Source organism: Globicephala melas, chromosome 8 (genome assembly GCF_963455315.2).
Source record: "Globicephala melas chromosome 8, mGloMel1.2, whole genome shotgun sequence".
Taxonomy (NCBI): domain Eukaryota; kingdom Metazoa; phylum Chordata; class Mammalia; order Artiodactyla; family Delphinidae; genus Globicephala; species Globicephala melas.
In genome coordinates, this window is record NC_083321.1 from 77,281,428 (window position 1) to 77,304,272 (window position 22,845).

The window sequence follows — 22,845 nt, forward strand, 5'->3', positions numbered from 1 at the left end:
ATAAATAAAGTATATAAATTTATTTTTAAAAAATTTGGCTCAAGTAAAATTTCCATTTCTTTCTTAGATCAAATGATTTTTTCATCAACAGGGACTAGTTGAATATATTGTGCTACATCTACACAATGGAGTACTGTGCAGAAATAAGGAATCTCTCTCTATATATACTAGTATTGAGTGATCTCCATAATTTATTAGTAAGTAAAAAAAGGTGGAAAAAAGTATGCTACCAGTTATCTAAGAAAAAGGGAGATATGGATAAATGTACATAAACTCTATTTTTAGAATAAAAAAACATTAAAAATGTTTAAATCATTGCCTACAGGGCAGGAAGGGAGTACAGGTGAGAATAAGGATTTTTCCGTGTGCAGGAAGGAAGGGAGCTGTACAATCAATGAGGTTAAATAAAACCTTGAATTCCTGAATTTGAATTGGAAGTTAGAGTTCATGATGCTTTTTATTAAAAAAACCAAAAGGCCATATTTACCCAACTGTGTCCACAGAACAGGTTATAAAAACAATACAACTCAATAACAATTAGTACCACAAACATTCAGATTATGGTCTTTATATATCATTTCCCACTAAAGGAACCAGAGCACTTTGAATAAATGGCTAATTATAGTATTGGGTAAGAAATGTACAAAGCCAGCCAACAAAGCAATCAAAGACTACTATGGCCATGTCAAAAGGACTCAGGAGTCAACGTGAGTAAGCTCCCATTGGTCTACTATGGCCTGCAATAACTGCAATGGATTATAACTCAAAAAATATGTTTAAAACCCTGGATTCACAATCATAGCTGTTCACTTTTAGGGTTTTTATCCAACAGGAATTTTTTTTAACAGTTAGGTGATTATCTAATTTTATTTTTCATTAGAATAACCATTCATTCAGTATTACTTATTGACCAGTTAATCCTTTTCTCACTGATATGTAATACCAATGTCATATATCAAATTCACATATACATACATATCTTTTCTGGGCTATTTATCTTGCTCCTTTATTTGTCCATCCTTGTGCTAATACTATCTGAATTACTATGACTTTATATATAACTTGTTATCTAGTGGACAAGCCCCTTCAGTTTTATATTCCTCCTCAAATTGTCTTGGATCCTGTAAATATTTTTCTACATAAATGTGAAAAATATTAGTATAGCAACCTCAGCAGAAAAACACAACTTATTTTTAAAAATCACCAGCAATTCTACACTGGAAATATGAAAAAGATTAACTGAATAAGTGGGTAACTGAATAAATTTAACACTCAACTACAAGGTTATATAGGATTAAAAGTTATAAAGTAGTATTTATTATACCTGAATGTTATTACGTGGTTTCTTGGGGAAAATATATAAGGACTTCGAGTTTTTGAAATATGAATTTTCCCCTATACTTTTTTGGTAAGGACAAGAACTGAAAAAGAGAAATAATCTTTAATAATCTTGAATCCAGAACGAACAATTCTTGCTAATACATATTTTCCCACACATAAAAAGAAAGTCCCGTAACTTTCCCAGAAATTGCAACTTGAACTACATACTGAACTACTATCAAAACTCATGTGCATATTTGTAAGTTTTTAGTCATTGGGAGCCATGACATTTCTTTTCTCTGTATCACAAACTGTTACAAATACTTTCTTTTTACTATTAACACTGGAACAGAAGCCCTATTCTGTGACTGATTGGCATGCAGAAATGACAGGGACAGGAAATGGGAAACGGTTCAGGGTCTTGGAATTCCCCCGGCTGCCTAATTAAGTGGCTTGTTATTTGGAAGTTTTTGAAATATTTGCCCCCTGGAGTTCCCCTGAAAGAAGAAAACATCTGATTTCATTGACAAAGAGTGTCTTCACGGAACATAAACTAAAAAATTCTCTCGCTGCAATGCAGCAAATATTTACTGTGTTCACCGCACTGCTAGAGAGGGGGGAGAAAAACGTCCCTGACTAGGAAAACCAAGATTTTGTATTTACAATTTTTCTATCAGTTAACTAGTTAAACATGTCATTGATACAGGGCTCCTCTGTGGTTCACGTATGATTTATATATACACACGTATATGAATGTATACACTCCATCCTAGTCACATGCAGGAAAAAAAAAGGGGGAGTGAAGCCTGGCCTGAAGCACCGAACCGTTGCTAGTGATGAGCTTCTGAAATTAGGACACTTTCGTCAGTGCATTCACCTCCAGAACAGAAAAACAAAAGTTTAAAAATAAAAGATACAGTGGTTGATTATAAAATAGATATACTCCCCAAAAGACTATAAAATCAAAGCTTCAAAATTAATCCTCTGATGCTGTTCTGCTTTCCAACACTCGTCTTTTTTCCATTTTCACGGCCAGCTGTTTAAGATTGACATCACAAAGCTGCTGAGGAAAACGGTTACAACCGTTCACTTAACCGAAGCCGAAACGCCGCCGGGTTGACTCCGCCCCCGGACGACGCGGTCACCCACGCCGAGGGGAGGCCCCACTAGAGGAATCCGGCTGGGGCTAGACCCCAACCGGGTGACGCGGGGGAGACGCTCACCGCCCGCGCTGGGGCGTTTCCGCAGGGCTTCCCGCGATTCAAAATCTACGGCTCACGCTTCGCCACGTCCCCCTCAGGAGAATGTCAGGAACGGCGAGGGAAGGAAACGTCAAAAGTGCTCACGCGGCGAAATTAAAGGTTGGAACACCGAGGGGACGCCCGGCCCCGCCGCCCCCGCGGGCTAACAGACTGCGTACGGCCTAGCGCCCGCTTCGGGCCACTCTTCGCCTGCAGACGCCCCGGCGCCCTCGAGCGGCATGACGCGATCCCGGCCGGCGCGCTGTCGTCACTGTGCGTCGGCGTGGGCCCTGCGCGGGCGGGGGGCTTTGTGAGCACCGGAGCCGAACCGTCCGGCTTCTTATTCTGTCGGCGTAGCAGCTCTCGGGGCTGTGGCGGATCCAGACTGCCGCGCCGTTCCCGCGTTTGCTACGCCGGCCCAGCGGTGAGTGCAGCTCCTTCCGGGCCCCGGCCGCGCGAGGCGGGTAGGGGCGCTCGGGCCGTGGGGGCCCGCTTCCCTGAGGCTGCAGTTGGGTGAGGGAAGACAGGGCCGGGAGCCGAGGCCGGGGGTCGCAGTGAGCTCTCTGTTCTCTTCACTCTCGCCGAGGCTGTTTAATTCGGAAGCTCCAGGTCCAAGACTTGCTGCCGAAAATAATTTTTTTTCAATTGACCTGTTTGCAAGTCTGCTCTGGCCGCCGCCCACTTCTCCGGCCTTTGGACTCTGACCAAGATGTTCGTCAAGTTTTTGCAGGGTTTTAAACTTAACCCTCGGTATTCCTTTGTTTAGTATGTTCAAACGGAGACAGTTGTGTGGCGGCAGATTCCCTGTATCAGATAGTTGCAACCGCGCTCTGCCGCTTTAGTGGTCTATTGTGTATTGTGAGAAATAGCTCCGGGAAATTAATAGGTAAATTCCATAGTTTCTCTTATTTTCCCTTGCAGTTTGTCTCCCGCCTTCAACCCCCAAAGCCACAGTTTGCCTAAAGAGGGCAAATCCACTGTACGGTGCTTGTAGATAAAAATCTGTAAAGATAGGACACCAAGTTCTGGTGTAACGAAAGCATTCATGCAAGTAGTCACATTCCCAAGGCCAGTGTTTCACAAGCCATTACTGTATATTGTTTTCAAGTTGTTTTCTGTGGTTGTTGCTTTGGAATTGTGAGGGCATTGTAGAGTTGTAGGGTTTTATGGGTGGATTCCTGATGCATTTACTCTCACTGGTCAGTTTGCCTAGTCCTGGAGAGACTTGACATTAAAAAATAACTTTACAGTCTATTATGCCATCTAAATAACTGCTGCACTGTTGCTGATGGGTGCAGTCTCTTTCACCACTAGTCCCCCTTTGCCTGTAGCAAACTGCCAGAGATATTATCCTTAAACTATTAAAAGTTGTCACCAGAAGAGGGGAGGAGACCAAGGCCAAAATATGTTTCTGTGTCCATCTGTCTTCAAAGTTGTGCATTAAAAAAAGTATTCTTAGTGCTACGGGGAGTATATTGCATTTATTTTGATTAAAAACTTTTCTAATTAGTTTTGTTGACAAATAGCTGGAATGAAGCTGTATTATCTAAAGTGTAAATCACTTTTAGAATTTACTGAATAAATTGAAAAGAATATAAATTGTATTCATCGTGAAAATAGTTTTCTAAAATAGCGTTTGTTTTTTCTTTTCAGATATACAGCCCTGAAGAGTCTACTTTTTCCCCCTCATTTTTTCCTCTGCAGTAATAAATCCTATTATGGAGACTCAGAAACTTTATAAAGGGATATAGTTTGAATTCTGTGGAGTGTAATTTTGTGTATGAATTATACTTTTAAAATATGAAGGGTTTTCAGAAAGAAGGCTAGTAGAGTTAATTACTGGTTTATTATGCATGAGCAGTAATTTTGTTGGTAATACAGTACCTTAGGCATTTGTGATAACACTAGAAAGGACAAGCTGTATCTTGATAAATTGATTTACCTTTAATTACAAAATGAATGATATTATAGATGCATGATTCTTAAATGAAAGACAAGTTATTTAATATTTTTGTAAGAAGTTTCAGCTGTGGAAATTTTATGGTTAACTAGTTTATGGAGAAAATACCTTCATTTGATCAAGTATACTAAAGTGGTAGGCAAAGTTAGGAAGAAAGACAACATAATAATGATGCTGCAGGAAATGGAAACAAATACAGACAATATTTAACAAAGAAGAGTTAGCAGTTTGTGAGTTTTAAGCAAAATTCATTTCATTTGACACTGTACGCAGTATAACTGGTTTAGGTTCAACAACACTTGTAGGTGTTGACATCTCCAAAAGTTGTTAGCTGAAGCTAGTTTAACCTTCTTAAGTAAATACTATGATGATAAACTTTGTGAAATTGGCCTTTAGATAATGTGACCATATGAAAACTTTAATTCTTCTTGTTTACAAGAATAAAAGAAGATTAAAAAAAAATGTTAAAGTGCTCATAGGGAAAGAAGCCCGCATATAGTTTTTTCCTCTTGTAGCATAGTCATTAATTGGCTTGATATCCCGGCTTTGTAGCTTGTAACCGAAAGCAAATTAAAGGCATAATTTAGGTATTCTATCCTTGTTTAGAATTTTTGGAATATAAACCTCCTTGAAAAGTCAAGGAGTCTTAGCATATTTTTGGAGGTGTGTCAACTTCTTTCAGGCTATTAGGTCAGTATTATGCCAAATAACGAGCAAATAACATTTGAGTTAATATAATCCCAGAAAGTATTAAATAGTATCTTCGTAATTTAGGAGAGATATTCATCCTACCTGAGTATCAACTCAGGTATAAATCCAGTAAAGAAGGTGTAGTGAATTTTCCATAAGTAGGGGCCTATCATTTGATTCTTTTTTATGGAAAAAATCTAATGTGAAGGGAAGAGAATTGTCATGTGAAGGGTTTTAGCAGTCAAAAAGTAAAATGACTCATGCACAAAACTACCTCCCAAAGACTTTTCCCAGATCCCTTGTATCAAAAAATTAAGAGTATGATGGAAGATAGCACGATCTTGTCAAATTGGACAATCGTCAACAAACAAAAAATGAAATATGACTTTTCATGTGAACTCTACCGAATGTCTACATATTCAACTTTCCCCGTTGGTGTTCCTGTCTCAGAAAGGAGTCTTGCTCGTGCTGGTTTTTATTACACTGGTGTGAATGACAGAGTCAAATGCTTTTGTTGTGGCCTGATGCTGGATAACTGGAAACAAGGAGACAATCCTATTGAAAAGCATAAACAACTGTATCCTAGCTGTAGCTTTATTCAGAATCTAGTTTCTGTTACTAGTCTGGAATCCACCTCTAAAAATGTTTCCTCTTCAATGAGAAACAATTTTACACATTCATTATTACCTACTTTGGAACATAGTAGCTCGTTCAGTGGTTCTTATTCCAACCTTTCACCAAACCCTGTTAATTCTAGAGCAGTTGAAGACTTTTCCCCAATGAGGACTAACCCCTACAGTTATGCCATGAGTACTGAAGAAGCGAGATTTCTTACTTACCAGATGTGGCCATTAACCTTTTTGTCACCATCAGAATTGGCAAGAGCTGGCTTTTATTATATAGGACCTGGAGATAGAGTAGCCTGCTTTGCCTGTGGTGGGACTCTAAGTAACTGGGAACCAAAGGATGATGCTGTGTCAGAACACCGGAGACATTTCCCCAACTGTCCATTTTTGGAAAATTCTCTGGAAACGCTGAGGTTTAGCATTTCAAATTTGAGCATGCAGACACATGCAGCTCGACTGAGAACATTTATGTACTGGCCTTCAACTGTACCAGTTCAGCCTGAGCAGCTTGCAAGTGCTGGTTTCTATTATGTGGGTAAGAAAATGTATAGCTATACATTTTATCTAGTTCATTTTGATTTATATATTAGGACACGTATGTATTCAGTTTTATTATTGTGTTTTCTTTAGGTCGCAATGATGATGTCAAATGCTTTTGTTGTGATGGTGGCTTAAGGTGTTGGGAATCTGGAGATGACCCATGGGTTGAACACGCCAAGTGGTTTCCAAGGTAATTGTTTTGAAAGGTATTTCTACACAAATTCTGTGCTTAAAAGGAGTAGGCATACTTGAATGATTAAGTTTACATTTCAATATAACAAAGCTTCTTTATACCGTTAGGGAATTAACCTTTTTAAAACACCAAATTGTAACATTAATTGTTTTGGTACAAAATGTTGTAGAATGTTGTATGATTTCTTTTGTAAGCCATGTATTCAGGATATAATTTAACTTATTCTTGATGAGTCACTTACAGTTATGGCCATACGTTTCATTTATGTTTTCCATTTTGCTTTAAAGAAGACTTAAGTATTATAAAAATATGTAAAATAGAACGAAAAGGAGATAAGTAAGAAAAAGATAAGAAGGAAAAAGGAAAATAAGGGACATGAAATGGATCTAGGAAAAGGATAAATACAAAAATGCATATAATAAAAGCTGATTGTACAATCAGTATTAAGTCTGATTATAATTGTAAATTATTTTTTCTCTGTACAATTTTATCTTGTCAAGGGAGATATGTCAAATATCTCCCTTTAGTCACTCTGTTTCTCCCACTATGTCCTATTTTTTACTATAGCCTAGAAAGAATTTAGAGGCAGTGCTGTTGATGGAAATAGAATTAGAAATTAATTCTGTCTTTGTTACTGAGTAGCTGTGTGAACTTGGACAAGTCATGTGACACCTTTGATCCTTTCCTCATTTGTAAAATGAGGGAGTTGAAATAGATAATATGGTCTTTTAAAAAAATTGTAAAATGTACCTAACATAAAATTTGCCATTTTAACCATTTTTAAGTATACAGTTCTATGACATTAAGTACATTCACATTATTCCTCATTCATTACCACCATCTATTTCCAGACTTTTTTAAAATCTTCCCAGACTGAATCTTGTACTCATTTCATTAATTCCTCATCCCTCCGTCCCTGCAGCCCCTAGCAACCACCATTCTGCTTTCTGTCTCTATGAATTCGACCATGCTAGGTACTTTATATAAAAGTGGAATCACATCATGTAGGTAATGTTTTGACTGGTGAGTGCCTTTCACAATAATGAGGAATCTCTTGAACCTCTTTAATATTCATAATGTATCAAGATAAATTGTGACTTTTTAATTCTCAAAAGTGATACATATTTTGTTTACTTTAAATTATTATTGTAGGAAAAAAGCATGTTCCATTGTCAGAATTGTATTTTCTTTTCTTTTTATATTTTTGGCCCCACCACATGGCTTGCGGGATCTTAGTTCCCCAGCCAGGGTTGGAACCCAGGCCACAGCAGTGGAAGGGCCGAGTCCTAACCACTGGTCCACCAGAGAATTCCTGATTGTCAGAATTTTAAGTGATTTGATTGTGCTTGGCTCTATGAGAGTATGTACATATAATTTGAAATTTAATACTGTATTAAAAAGACAGAAACAGCTTTCCAATTCCAGTGTTTCAGTTGCTACATTTTGTCCTTTATAAAACAAAACCAAACAAAATCTTAGTTTACTTCTGTAATTTGTGTTTTGTTTTAGATGGTTAAGTAAGGGAAAAGGCCAGTGGTGCTTTTTGTAAGCAACAGATTTCAATTGTGGATAATCTTTAATCTCAGAAAATGAAAAACCAAAGTGGATGATCATTATCACTGTATTTTAACACAATTTATTCATTAATTAAATATTTATATGCCTACTGGATACTGTTTTTATTTTTTCCCTCTTAACATTTTTAGTAATAATCATTTGGAAGAAGAGGTAATAGGGTTTACATTTCTATATACAAAGGAATTTCTGTTTTTCATCAGTATTGGTATTTACACAACAGTGTGGAATCAAATAAAAAACCAAGCCAAAGCAAAAGAAAGAAGAACCAAATTAAAGTGAAAGGCAAAAATTGTGGTACCATTGCATATGAGGTTGAAAATGAAATGAATAGGCAGACAAATGCAGATTTTGCAACAGACCAGGAAGAATACTGGGTTTCATTTCGATTGAGCATGATAATTCATGACAGTAACAGCATTGTCTGAAGGCAAGAGTCCTAGGAATAAGTAGTTGAAAGTAATGATGGGAAATCAGACATCATCATGAGGATCTTTTTTTCCTTTCTAATATCTTTTTTTTAAATTGAAATATGTGACACAATATTATATTAGTTTGAGGTGTACTACATGGTGATTTGATATTTGCATACATTATGAAATTGTTACCATGATAAGCCTAGTAACCATGTGTCCCCATACAGAGTTATTGCAATATTATGACCATATTCTTTATGCTGTATATTACATCCCCATGGCTTATTTATTTTATAACTCAGGTTTGTACCTGTTAATCCCTTTCACCTATTTCCCTATATCCCCCTGATCACTATTTTAGATGCTGGGAATATATCAGTGAATAAGACAGACAAAAATCTCTGTCCTCATAGAATTTATTGGAGAAGGGGGAAATGCGGGGCAGCCAATGTTCATTATACTTCCTGTCTTTAGTCGTTATGAATATAAGTTAGTCAGTCCCAGGATGAAAATACTTTAGAACTATATTAAGATCATGAACAATGAAAAGCTGTATTCTCTGCATGATGAACTTGAGTCTTGAGCATGCTTACATGATCTCTACTAAATCTAACCATTTACCAGTTGAAGGACATTTGGGGCAATAATGAATAAAGGCACTCTAAACATTAGTAAACCTTTGTGAACATATGTTTTTGTTTTGCTTAGGTAAATGTTGTACTTAGGAGTGGGATTAGTGGGTTGGATGGCAAGTTTTGTTTTCTATTGTAACTTTAGAAGGAACTGCCAAATCGTTTTCTGAAGTGGCTGTACCATTTTAAATTCCCACCAGGAATGTATGATACCTCTAAGAATTCCAGATTCTTAATGACACACGGTATTGTCAGTCTTTTTGATTTTAACCATTCTAATTGATGTGTAGTGGTATTTCACTGTGATTTTAATTAGCATTTCCTTAATGATTAATGATGGTGAGCTTCTTATTTGCCATCTATATACAGTTGTCCCTCAGTATCAGTGGGGGATTGGTTCCAGGACACTCCCAGGGATTCCCCTCAAGAAACCAAAATTCATGGATGCTCAAGTCCCTCATATGACATAGTACAGTCAGCCCTCTGTATCTGTGGGTTCTTCATCCTTGGAACTGTATTTTCTTTGATGAAGTGTCTCTTTTAAATTTTTTTTTTTTTCATTACTAAGTTCCGAGACTTTTCAATATATTCTGGATACAAGTCCTATATCAGATGTCTTTTGCAGCGTTTCAGTCTGTGGCTTGTCTTTCCTTTTCTTATTAGTGTATTTGATGAGCAGAAGTTTTTAATTTTGAAGATGTCAGTTTATCAATTTTATCTTTTATGGATTGTGCTGTTGGTCTCTTAGCTAAAAAATCTTTACCTAACCTAAGGACAGAAAGATTTTCTCCTAGGGTTTCCCTGGTGGTGCAGTGGATAAGAGTCTGCCTGCCAGTGCAGGCGACACAGGTTCAATCCCTGGTCCAGGAAGATCCCACATGCATTAGCAGCTACGCCTGTGTGCCACAACTACTGAGCCTGTGCTCTAGAGCCCGTGAGCCGCAACTACTGAAGTCCCGTGCCTAGAGCCCGTGCTCCGCAACAAGAGAAGCCACTGCAGTGAGAAGCTCGTGCACCGCAACAAAGAGTAGCTCCGGCTTGCCGCAACTAGAGAAAGCCCGCATGCAGCAACGAAGACCCAAACAGCCAAAAATAAATAAATAAAATAAAAATTAGAGGAAAAAGAAAAGATTTTCTCCTGTGTTTTCTTCTAGAAGTTAAATTGACAGGTTTTGTATTTAGGCATATGATTCATTTTTAGTTTGTTTTTGTGTATACTATGGACATAAATCAAGGCTTGTTTTTTGCATATTTTATCAAGTTGTCTAGCACCGTTTGTTGAAAAAACAAAAGGGAAGAAACAGAAACATGTTATATGAACTTCCTGGAACACCATTGAGAAATTCTAGTAGTTTGAAAGCAAGTATTTGGGAAACACTGTCACATGTATAGATGAAAATACTTGATTCTCTATTTTTTAGAGAGAGGGTTTGTGTTAAGTATAATGGTAGAGTGGACAATGGAGATAGATTAGCAGATATTTTGTGAAAGATCACATTTTAGGAATAGCAAATTAAAGTTTCTGCTATGTTAAGTCCCCAAAGTAAATTATCTAGAACAGTATTTTTCAAGCCTTAGCTTGTGCTCCTTTGAGATCCAGACCTTTTTATTGTTGTGATTGTATTAATGCAATCAAACAAAATATCACAATGCATCAATGCATAGTAAGAATTTGTAATATTGTATGAGAGTTTTGTTCCTGTTAGATGTGTATATGTACTAGGTTGTGATGTAAAATGTTTGTACTTTGGGATACAATCAAATAATTTGAAAGCCACTTTTCTAGAGTAATCAGATTATATTTTTGTTATAAAAGAACTTAAAAATTTTTCCTCTTACGTTTTAGGTGTGAGTTCTTGATACGCATGAAAGGGCGGGAGTTTGTTGATGAGATTCAAGCTAGGTATCCTCATCTTCTTGAACAGGTAAATATGTTTTTATAATTGGCAACATTGAGTTCTCCTAGATAATAATTACAAATATGATTAGAAGTGACAATTACATCTGTTTTCTCAATTATAGTTACATGTTTTGTGTCCATCTTAATGGACATGTTTGTTCAGGGGCTTTTAAAAAATGACTCTTTTTTCCTTTTTTTTGAAAAATCACTCAACCTGCCACTGTACAAATTTGTGGTGGGGTTGGAGAAGAGCTTTAGTGTCTCCTCCGTATTTTTGAGAAAAACAAAATAACTTGTTAGCAGTTTGGAGTCTCTGAGAGTGATTCAGCTGAAATACGACTTTCTAAGTGGGATGAGAAACCATTAATACTTTTTCCTGTTTTCTTGAAACTAGAGAAATACTTGAATTCTAATTTGGAATTGGGTGATGTATAAGGAAATGTTTTATGATGATTAAAGTAAAACATAGCAAATTGAAGTATGTTTTCAAAAGCGTGTATACAGTAATTAAGATAAACTTAATGTTGCTATGTTCAGGTTGTTTGAGATTTCTGATTTTATCTATTATTTTTTTTCTACTGTTTCATAGCTATTGTCAACTTCAGATACTCCTGGAGATGAAAATGCTGATCCACCAAGTATGTATGAAAATATTCCAAATATAGGATAGGATTTTTTTGTCAGAATATTAAGAATGAAAGTATGTAAACAAAGGACTTCTGAGGTCATAGAAAAAAGTGCTAGAAAGTTAATAAATATTATGTATCTACTAAGATTCATGACATTTTTAGAGGATTCTTGGAAGTATTCTAGTTTTTGTTCTTAAAGTGCTGACATTCTCACTGGAGAGACAAGACAAGTGCAAAAGAAAAACAACTTCAGGGAATACCAAATGAGAAGAGCAAATAATAAGCCCTCCAAAGAGGAAATGTTTGTATAAGCTAGCATGTTTGGAAAGACCCAGTTCACATGGTTTGAAAATTGGGCTAGATATTAGGTATTTGCCAGGTATGTAGTAGTTTAGTGCAAGGATAGGAAATATGTCTTCTGGTTATAATTTAATTTTAGCCACATCTGGCATTTAGTGTATAGTGTTATTCAGGTCTCCTTTTTCCTTATTAACTTTCTGTCTGGATGATCTAGCCAGTCTTGAAAGTGGGATATTGAAGTCCCCTACTATTATTGTATTGCTCTCTATTTCTTCCTTTAGTTATGTTAATATTTGCTTTAAATGTTTAGATGCTTCAGTGTTTATTGCATATAAATTTACAATTGTTTTGTGTACTTTTTGTTTTGTTTTGTTTTGTGTACTTTTAATGAGTTGACCCCTTCATCACTACATACAGTGATCTTTGTCTCTTGTCACTGATTTTGACTGAAAGTCTATTTTATTTTATGTAAGTATAACCATTCCTCATTACTTTTGATTACCATTTGCATAGAACACCTTTTATATCTTTTCATTTTCAACCTTTCTGTGTCCTTAAAGCTAAAATGATTCTTTTATAGGCAGCATACTGTTGGATCTAGTGGGTTTTTTTTAATCCATTCAGCCATTCTGTGTCTTTTGATTGGAGAATTTAGTACATTTACATTTAAAATAATTATTGCTATTGTAATTATTGATATATAAGGACTTTTTATTATGATTTTATTAATTGTTTTCTGACTTTTTTTAGTTCCTTCGTTCATTTCTTCCTCTTTTGCTCTCTTCCTTTCTGATTTATTTTCTGTAGTAGTGTGCTTTAATTTCTCTGTTGTATTTTCTGTATGTACTATAGGTTTTTTCTTTGTGTTTACCATGAAGCTTATGTAAAATATCTTGGATACAATAGTCTATTTTAAGCTGATAACAACTTACCTTCATTTACAAAAACTCTACAGTTTTACTTCTTCTCACCCCATGTTTTACACTATTGATGTCATACATTTTATATTCTGCATCCAGTAACAAGTTAATATAGTTATAGTTAATAATATTATTGTTTTGTGTTTTTTATTTTTATGTTTTTTCTATAAATATTTCTTTTTTCTTTTAATTTTTATTGGAGTATAGTTGGTTTACAATGTTGTGTTAGTTTCAGGTGTACAGCATAGTGATTCAGTTATACATATACATATATTCGTTCTTTTTCAGATTCTTTTCCCATATAGGTTATTGTAGAATATTGAGTAGAGTTTCCTCTGTAAGTCCTTTTTGGTAATCTATTTTATATATAGTTATGTGTGTATGTTAATCCCAAGCTCCTAATTTATCCCTTCCCCCCACATTTCCCTTTTGGTAACCATAAGTTTGTTTCTGAAATCTGTGAGTCTGTTGCGTTTTGTAAATAAGTTCATTAAATCAGTTTTTAAAAAATTAGATTCCATATATGAGTGATACCATATGATATTTGTTTTTCTCTGACTTCTCTTAGTATGATAATCTCTAGGTCTATCTATGTTGCTGCAAATGGCATTATTTCGTTCTTTTTTATGGCTAATATTTCATTGTATATATGTACCACATTTTCTTTATCCATTTCTCTATCAGTGGATGTTTGGGTTGCTTCCATGTCTTGGCTATTGTAAACAGTGCTGCAGTGAACATTGGGGTGCATGTTTCTTTCCAAATTATGCTTTTCTCCAGATATATGCCCAGGAGTGGGATTACTGGATCTTATGGTAGTTCTGTTTTTTAGTTTTTTAAGAAACTTCCATACTATTCTCCATAGTGGTTATACCAATGTACATTTCCCACCAACAGCATAGGAGGGTTCCCTCTTCTCTACACCCTCTCCAGTGTTTATTGTTTGTAGACTTTGATAATGGCCATTCTGACTGGTGTGAGGTGATACCTCACTGTAGTTTTGATTTACATTTCTCTGATAATTAGTGATGATAAGCATCTTTTAATGTGCTTTTTGGCCATCTGTATGTCTTCTTTGGAGAAATGTCTATTTAGATCTTCTGCACATTTTTTGATTGAGTTGTTTTTTTTTTGACATAGAGCTGCATGTGCTGTTTGTATATTTTGGGAAGTAAGCTCTTGTCGGTCGCATCATTTGCAAATATTTTCTCCCATTCTGTGAGTTGTCTTTTCATTTTGTTTATGGTTTCTTTTGCTGTGCAAAATATATTGTTGTTTTTTAACTTATGCTAGAGATACAGTATAGGGTGTTATGAATTTGACTACATATTTACCTTTACCAGTAAGTTTTATTTCATGTTGTTACTTAGCATCTCTTCATTTTAACTTGAAATCACTTTAGTATTTCTTCTAAGGCAGGTTTAGTGTTGATGAACTCCCTCAACGTCTGCTTGTCTGGAATGTTTTTATCTCTCCTTCATTTCTGAAGGACAGTTTTGCCAGTGTTCTTGGTTGGCATTTTTTTTTTCTTTTAGCACTTTGATATATTAAGTCATTCTCTCCTGGCCTTCAAGGTTTCTGCAGAGAAATGTGCTGATAGCCTTAGGGGGTTCCTTTGTATATGACGAGTCATTTTTTTCTTGCTGCTTTCAAAATGGTTTCTCTGTCTTTTAATATTTTGACTATAATGTGTCTTGGAGTAATCTTTGGGCTGATCTTACTTGAGGTTCCTTGAGCTTACTGTTTGTGGATATCCATATCTCTCCCAAGATTTAGGAGCTAAAGTTTTCAGCTATTATTTCTTTAAGCTTTCTTCCCTTTTTTCTGTCTTCTGGGATTCCCATGATTTGACTGTTTATTCATTTGGTTGTGTCCTATAATTCACGTAGGCTTCCTTCACTCTTTCATTCTCTTTTCCTTTTGTTCCTATAACTGGCTAATTTCAAATGATCTCCATTTGAGTTCTCTGATTCTTTCTTCTGCATTAGCAAGTCTGTTGTTGAAGTTCTCTATTGATGTTTTTCAGTTCTGTCCTGGTATTCTTCAGCTCCAGGTTTTCTGCTTGATTCTTTTTTGTGGTTTCTGTTTCTTGATTAAACTTCTGATTTTGTTCATGCATTGTTATCTTCATTTCATTTAGTTGTTTATCTTTGTTCTCTTGAATTTTGTTGAGTTTTTTTAAGGTGACTCTATTGAGTTCATTGTCAGGCAAATCATAGATCTTCATTTCTTTGGGGTCAGTTCTGGATCTTTATTGGTTTCTTGTGATGGTGTCATATGTGCCTGATTTGTATGATATTTATATGTAGCCTTGCCTTGGTGTCTGTGCATTTGAGGGAGCAAACGCTGCTTGCAGTCTTTATTGACTGGTTTTGGCAGGTAAAGACCTTCTGCTTTCAGTCTTGATGGATACTGAGCTGTTTCTGGGTTTGTAGCTGGGACCATGGTCAGGGATTCAGGTGCCTGGTACAGGCCAGTCTTCTTAAAATGGCTCTCCTTGGTCTTGGAATACACTTGGGTTTCATAATCTTATACCTAAATCCCAAAGCCTCCCACAAAAGGCACTTTTGTCCTTGGATGGATTCTAAAATGTTGTTGCGTGGGGTACAAGTTGGGGGCAACTTAACCGGCAATCTTGCTATCATAGTTTCCTGCATCCTTCTTAAGGTATGTTCCGCACTTGGCTTCCTGGACACCACATTCTTTTTTGTTTTGTTTTGTTTTTTTTCGGTACGCAGGCCTCTCGCTGTTGTGGCCTCTCCCGTTGCGGAGCACAGGTTCCGGACGCGCAGGCTCACGGGCCCAGCCGCTCTGCGGCATGTGGGATCTTCCCGGACCAGGGCACAAACCCATATCTCTTGCATTGGCAGGCGGACTCTCAACCACTGTGCCACCAGGGAAGCCCTGTACACCACATTCTTGGTTTTCCCCTATTTCCCTGGTTGATCATGAACAATTTCCTTTGGTGGTTACTCCTTTTTCAAACCTCTAAATGATGGAGTACCTCTCAACATTCAACCCAAATGTATTTCTCCATTTCCTGAGCTGCCGACTGTTTAACTACCTGTTTAAATCTCTACTTGTTTATACTGGGTGTCTCAGAGTTAATATAACCAAAGCAAACATTTTCTCCCTGTCCTTCATCCTTCAAATTTGCTCTTTCTCTGGTCTTCCCAACTCAGTTAATGGCACTCACTTCCTAAGGTCAAAAGTTGACTTAAGTTAGACATCATCCCTGATTCCTCCTTTTACTTGGTATATTTAATCTGTTAGAAGTCCTTCCATCTCTGCCTTTATAATATGTCCCAAATCTTACCACTTCTCTCCATCTCCACCACTATTAGCCTGATTCAAGCTGCCATGAGTGCCATAACGTCATTTTATGACTTTTTGTCATAAAATCCTAACAGGGCTCCCTGATTCCATTTTACCTCATTAAAATTTATCATAGAGCTGCCAGAATCATCTTTTGAAAAAACAAATCAGGTTTTATCAGTACCCTACTTAAAACCCTCCTAGAATATTGTAGCAAACTTAGAATAAAATATAAATTCCTCAAAAGGCTCTACATCATCTAGGCATCACCCTCATCTCTGACTTCCATCACCTTTTTGTTTCTTGAATATATCAAGCTTTTCTCTTGACTTGAGGCTTTTATACTTGCTGTTCTCTTTGCCTGAAAGACTTCTTTCAGATATTCTCATAGCTCCCTCCTTATCTTTCAGGTGTTTGTTCTGGCGTGTTCTCTCTTCAGACAGGGTTTCCACATATGTTTGAGCAAGGGAGCACATGCACATTGTATATTTATTTTTATTATAAAACAGTTTTCCAGCAGGTGGCAGTAAAGTGTCTTGAAGAATTATGTCATTTTGTAATTTTCACAGAAGTGCCATATTGGCTAACATTGACCCTGTTCTCAGAAAATGCTTCTCTGATCACACTCATCTATCCACCTTTCTAGGTCTTGTCCATCCTTTAAGTTCAAACTCTAATGCCATCTTTTGCATGAAGTTTTTGTTGATTTCACCCACTTTTCTAGCTGAATTAAGATAATTTTTCACTTCTAAATTTGTGTAGCATCTCAGTTTCCAAAATTGACTGTACATCAGAATCATTTGAGGAATATTTAGAATATTCCTATGCCCCATCCCGAAGAGTCTCTAATTAAGTAGATCTAGGATGTGGGAAGTGGTATTTTTTAAAAGTACAGCCTATTACTACACTCTCATTTGATGCTTATCAGGTTCAAACGTTTGTTGGAGTTATAGGTAGTTGGTGTATATAGCTCATCTCCCTTACCAGGATATAATCTGTACTAGAGTAAAGACTGTATCATAGTCATTATGCTCTGTATTTTTATATTTATGGAATTTATACAAATACATGTCTTTTAAACTAGTTGTTCATTTTGGACCTGGAGAAAGTTCTTCAGATGATGCAGTCATCATGAATACACCTGTGGTTAAAGCTGCCTTGGAAATGGGCTTTAGTAGAAGCCTGGTAAAGCAGACAATTCAGAGTAAAATCCTAACAACTGGAGAGAATTACAGAACAGTTAATGATATTGTGTCAGCACTTCTTAATGCTGAAGATGAAAAAAGAGAAGAAGAGAAGGAAAGACAAACTGAAGAAACAGCATCAGGTATTTGGGAATGTTAGTCACCTGCGTTACTTCCATTGAGGGCTCATAGGACTGTCTCACATGTTGCAGGACAGTGAGCATCCCCGTCTGTCCACTAACTGCTGGTGACAGCCACCAGTCATTTCCAGCCTCACATCCCCTTCACTGTGGGTAATGTATCACCCTAGTCGAGAAGCACTGACTACAGTTGTTTTTGTTTTTGTTTTTTTGAATGCTTATTTTCCAAGAAGATTGCTGATTTATGCTAATCAGAGGATTTTAGCATAATTCCTTTCTTGAGCTATATTGCATTTCTTCCTCATACATTAACAAATTTAAACTATTTTGAAAAAGCAAGATTTTATAGTTGGGTGCCTGTCTTGTTTCTACTTTTTTTTTTTTTTTAAGTTCCTTCAAATCATATTCTTAACATGGTGTTTGACTGTCTAATCCTTGCTTAGTGATCCTTATGCAAAAAATAGAACCCATGATGAAATCCTAGGCTTTGATGAGAAGCACCTGCCCAGTCCAAAGATAGTAGAGAACTGATTTTGGTATTCATCCAGTTTTATGTTAAGCCTCAGACTCCCAAAACAAGTCTTTTGAGTAATCATTCCTTTAATAAATGTTAATTGAGGATGAGCACCTGTGCCAAATAATGTGCTTGCTATTCATGGTGCTTGCTTTCAAGGAGCTTATAGACTAGCTGTGGAAACTAGTATGCAGAAGATAGGGTTAAAGGACCAGCAGAGGTGAAGGTTGCATATATAGTGTAAATTGGGGCATTTGGGTTGGAAGACACTTTCTCAGTTTAAGCTTTTAAGTAATGTTAGGAATAGTTTGAGAACCTCATTGTTTGGCCATGTTACACAGTGTTTGAAGTCTGATTTCTAGTTGAGACAGGTTTGTGTTTAAACCCTGGCTCTGTCAGTTACCAGGTTGGCAATTAACTTAACCAGACCTCAGTTTTTCTCATCTGTAAAATGGGGATGATAACAGTACCAATTGCATGGAGCAGCTATAGGAATCAAATGAGATGTTACAAGTAAAACAGTTTAGCACAGTGCCTAGAACATCAAAAAAAAATTTTAAGTAGATTTATTTGGGAAATGGGAAGGGCTTCGTGAAAGAAAGGGCCTGAGGAAAGTGAAAAGATTTTAAGATTGTTAACCAGTAATAAAACACAGGTTAAATGAAATCACTCTAATAAAACTGGTCACCATAGTTTTGTGACTTTCTTATACTTCGTAAGGTTCAACGAATAGTCTTAAATTATGGATTTTTTGTTGTTTGTTTTGTTTTGTTTTTGGCCAAGTGGCATGTGGGATCTTAGTTTCCTGACCAGGGATTGAACCACGCCCCCTGCAGTGGACGTGCAGAATCTTAACCACTGGACTGCCAGCGAAGTCCCTTGAATTATGGATTTGAAATTGTTTCTTAATAAGCAAACAAGTCAGAAAAGGAATAGGGAGGAAGATCATTGAGACACCTGACTACATCTAGACTAGAATGGGAAGTAAGCAAAGCCAGGAGACAACTCTTGTGTTAGTAGTTGGGAATGACATGGAGATTGAAGAACAGATGTTAGTAGTGAGGTGAATTAGTAAGGTAGAAGGATATAAGTTGTGGTCAGAGAAGGGAATTCCATAATTTTGAGATGAATAGAGCGTTTGACTTCTAGAAAGAAGTAAAAGGTGAAGGAAATGGTCTTTTTTTTTCCCGGAACTTTACAATAGACTTCTTTTTTATTTCTCATTAAACTTGTAAATATGGAAATGTACTTTTTTTTTTTAAGGTTGAAAGCAGCCAATTAAATATTATGGTCAACAGAAGAGGAACTTTTTGAAAAATACTGTAGGAATTTATGCCCATATTCCATAAATGTAGGAAATTTAACAATGGATTTCGTGCTTTTTAAAAAAGATTAGGCTTGATTCATACGGAGTCTTTTTTAATTGCTATAAACCTAGACCTTTATTATTTTTTATTTTATTTTTTTCTGCGGTACGCGGGCCTCTCCCTGCTGTGGCCTCTCCCGCTGCAGTGCACAGGCTCTGGACACGCAATCTCAGCGGCCATGGCTCACGGGCCTAGCCGCTTCACGACATGTGGGATCTTCCCGGAACAGGGCACAAACCCGTGTCCCCTGCATCAGCAGGCAGACTCTCAACCACTGCGCCACCAGGGAAGCCCAAACCTAGACCTTTATAAGACAATATTGGTAGCTAATTATGTGCCAGATATTGTGATAAGTACTTCACATGTATCTCATTTAATCCTTACAACTCTTTGAGAAAGGTACTATTATTATCTGCATTTTACAGATGAGGAAACTGAGGTGTATGGAGGTTAGGGCACATAGCTAGTAAGTGGCTAAGCCAGTGTGGAGCTCTAGGTCTGTCCTAACTCTACAGCTCAAACTCTTCAACACTGCTTACTGCTTCTTAAACATGGAGTTGAAGACACTAATCTAGGAGACCTGATTCTATAACTGATTCTTTCTGTGACCTTGGATAGGTCACAGTTAATGATATTGTGAGTCTGTCTCTCACTATCTGAAAATGAGAAGCAGTCATACCTGCCTTGTTTAATTGATAGGATCTTTTTATCAAAGGAGACAATCATATGAAAATGCTCATAAAAGTAAAGTGATATAATGCAAAGAGAAGTCAGTAGTAATTCCATGGGGGCAAAGTACAGAGGTTGCAAATTTATACTGCCCTCTAAAATTCTCTGCTTACTCTCAGCAGGATAAAGCAGGGTTCTAAGACAGGTAAATATATAGACTTTAATAAGTTAAAAAAACAGAGACCATGTGTGTACTTATATATAATATGCCTTAGCTAAATCTTCTGAAAGTTTTCCAAGTGACAGACATTAAACTGCAGAGGAGTAATTTTGTCCTTCTTTTTCCAGCTCCTATTTATTTAGTGTCTGAATTGTTCATAGGGTTGATTGTTAGTATATGAGTGTAGTTGGAGCAGTTTATAATCTAATGGATTTTTCTTTCTTTTTTCTAACATGAAGATGATTTGTCCTTGATTCGGAGGAATAGAATGGCTCTCTTTCAACAGTTGACATGTGTGCTTCCTATCCTGGATAATCTTTTAAAGGCCAATGTAATTAATAAACAGGAACATGATATTATTAAACAAAAAACACAGATACCTTTGCAAGCAAGAGAACTGATTGATACCATTTTAGTTAAAGGAAATGGTGCTGCCAACATCTTCAAGAACTGTCTTCAAGAAATTGACTCTACATTATATAAGAACTTATTTGGTGAGTTTGTTGGTAAAGTTATTTTAGAAATTCTTGGGATTATGTTCATCTTTGTGTTTGACAGACAAAACGAATCCAATTAGCAAACTATACATTTAACTTGTTCTAAAAAGTGAAGTCTTTTATTACCCAAGTAGCATGGCTAAATAATTTCTGATGATAAATAGCTAGAATCTGTGTTGTTCAGGATATAGTAGGTGAAAAATAATAGGTAGTAGATGAAGCAGTCTTGTATTTGGTAGAGTGATGCCTTAAAAAAATTTTTTTTAATTGAGATATAGTTGATTTACAATATTATATAAGTTCCAGTTGTACAGCACAGTGATTCAAAATTTTTGTAGATTATACTCTGTTTATAGTCATTATAAAATATTGGCTATATTCCCTGTGCTGTACCATAAATCCTTGTAGCTTGTTTATTTTATACATAGTAGTTTGAACCCCTTAGTCTCCCTATCCTTATCTTCCCCTCAACTTCCCTCTCCCCACTGGTAACCACTAGTTTGTTCCTTATATCTTTGTCTTTATCTTATTTGTTATATTCACTAGTTTTATTTTTTAGATTCCACATACAAGTGATAAAATAGAGTATATGTCTTTCTCTGTCTTATTTCACTAAGCACGATACACTCCAGGTCCATCCATGTTGTTGCACATGACAAAATTTCATTTTTTTATTAAAAAAATATTTTTAATGAGTTATTAGAGTGATATTTTTGTTATGTTTTTCTTTCTTCAGTGGAAAAGAATATGAAGTATATTCCAACAGAAGATGTTTCAGGTAAAACAAAATTAAGACTTAGGACCAACATGAAATATTACCCTTTCATTTTTTTTAATGGAAGTTTCTGTTGTTACTAGGTCTGTCACTGGAAGAACAATTGAGAAGGTTGCAAGAAGAAAGAACTTGTAAAGTGTGTATGGACAAAGAAGTTTCTATTGTATTCATTCCTTGTGGTCATCTGGTAGTATGCCAGGAATGTGCCCCTTCTCTAAGAAAATGCCCTATTTGCAGGGGTATAATTAAGGGTACTGTTCGTACATTTCTCTCATAAAAGAAAAATAGGCTATATGTTGCCTACATATAAAAGTATTTAAAATACTGTTTGAACATTTGAAGCTATCTGAAGTAAAAAAGGAATTATTGGTTCTTTAATTAGTAACATTTTTGTTCTACTCTGCTTTCTTTGGTACTAGTAATCTTGTTTCCAAAAGAATACCATATATAATATTTAATCTTAATCTCTGTTTATATGAAAGGTAAGATTTATGTTTGAGCTATATTACTGTACATGTATGAACACAGGAGGAGTTAAAGGAGCAATCTTAATGCTATTATGTATCATTTTAGGAGTGACTAGGTTTGGTATTCTTTCTGAAAGCTTTGAGTACTACTTTAGAATGTAGTTGAAAGAAATGGAAACCAGGAGCTCTGGAGTTTATCACAGTTATATTGCCAAATTCTCATTGGTGTTTTTTCAGTTGTGTTGTAAAATAAGGATTTTTCTCTTACAGGTAAAAAAGCTTTTCCCTAATTTGTGAGAAACATCTTAATAAAGGTCTTTAAAAAGACTACATCATCGATTTTTTTCCTCTGATTTAAAAAGTAATTTCCGTAAGCCTTCACAGGGTTATATAAGGATGAGATAATGTACATAAGCATAGTATCTGTCACATTGTAAGCACTTCAGATGCTAGTTATTAAGTTAAAAAATTGAATTCATGAAACATTACCATGAAGTGTTTTTTTTAATAGTAATGGGATTTATGAGAATTTCCTTTAGATGGTTAATATCTGTCTAGTTGCTTTGTATATTATAGATATTATTTGAATTAAAAATCCATATCAAAAATTATTAACAAATAGAATTATGTAAATCTTCATTGGAATTTAAAAAAATAGTTTAATCATTTTGTTGCTGAGTAAGTGTTGGTGGGATGAGGAGGTGGAATACAGGCAATGGTAAGTATCTTTTTTTGGGTCCAGTCATATTTGACCT

General features: G+C 36.0%; 1 protein-coding gene across 1 annotated transcript; it reads left to right on the forward strand.

The window, feature by feature from the left end:
* Positions 1-2,497: 2,497 nt before the first annotated feature.
* BIRC2 (baculoviral IAP repeat containing 2) lies at positions 2,498-22,420 on the forward strand. Its single transcript, XM_030883686.3, has 9 exons — positions 2,498-2,985; positions 4,215-6,372; positions 6,468-6,567; positions 11,040-11,118; positions 11,683-11,731; positions 17,342-17,584; positions 20,591-20,845; positions 21,585-21,626; positions 21,707-22,420. The coding sequence occupies exons 2-9, from the start codon at positions 5,472-5,474 to the stop codon at positions 21,898-21,900; spliced, it is 1,863 nt and encodes a 620-aa protein (XP_030739546.1). The 5' UTR covers positions 2,498-2,985; positions 4,215-5,471; the 3' UTR covers positions 21,901-22,420.
* Positions 22,421-22,845: the final 425 nt, after the last annotated feature.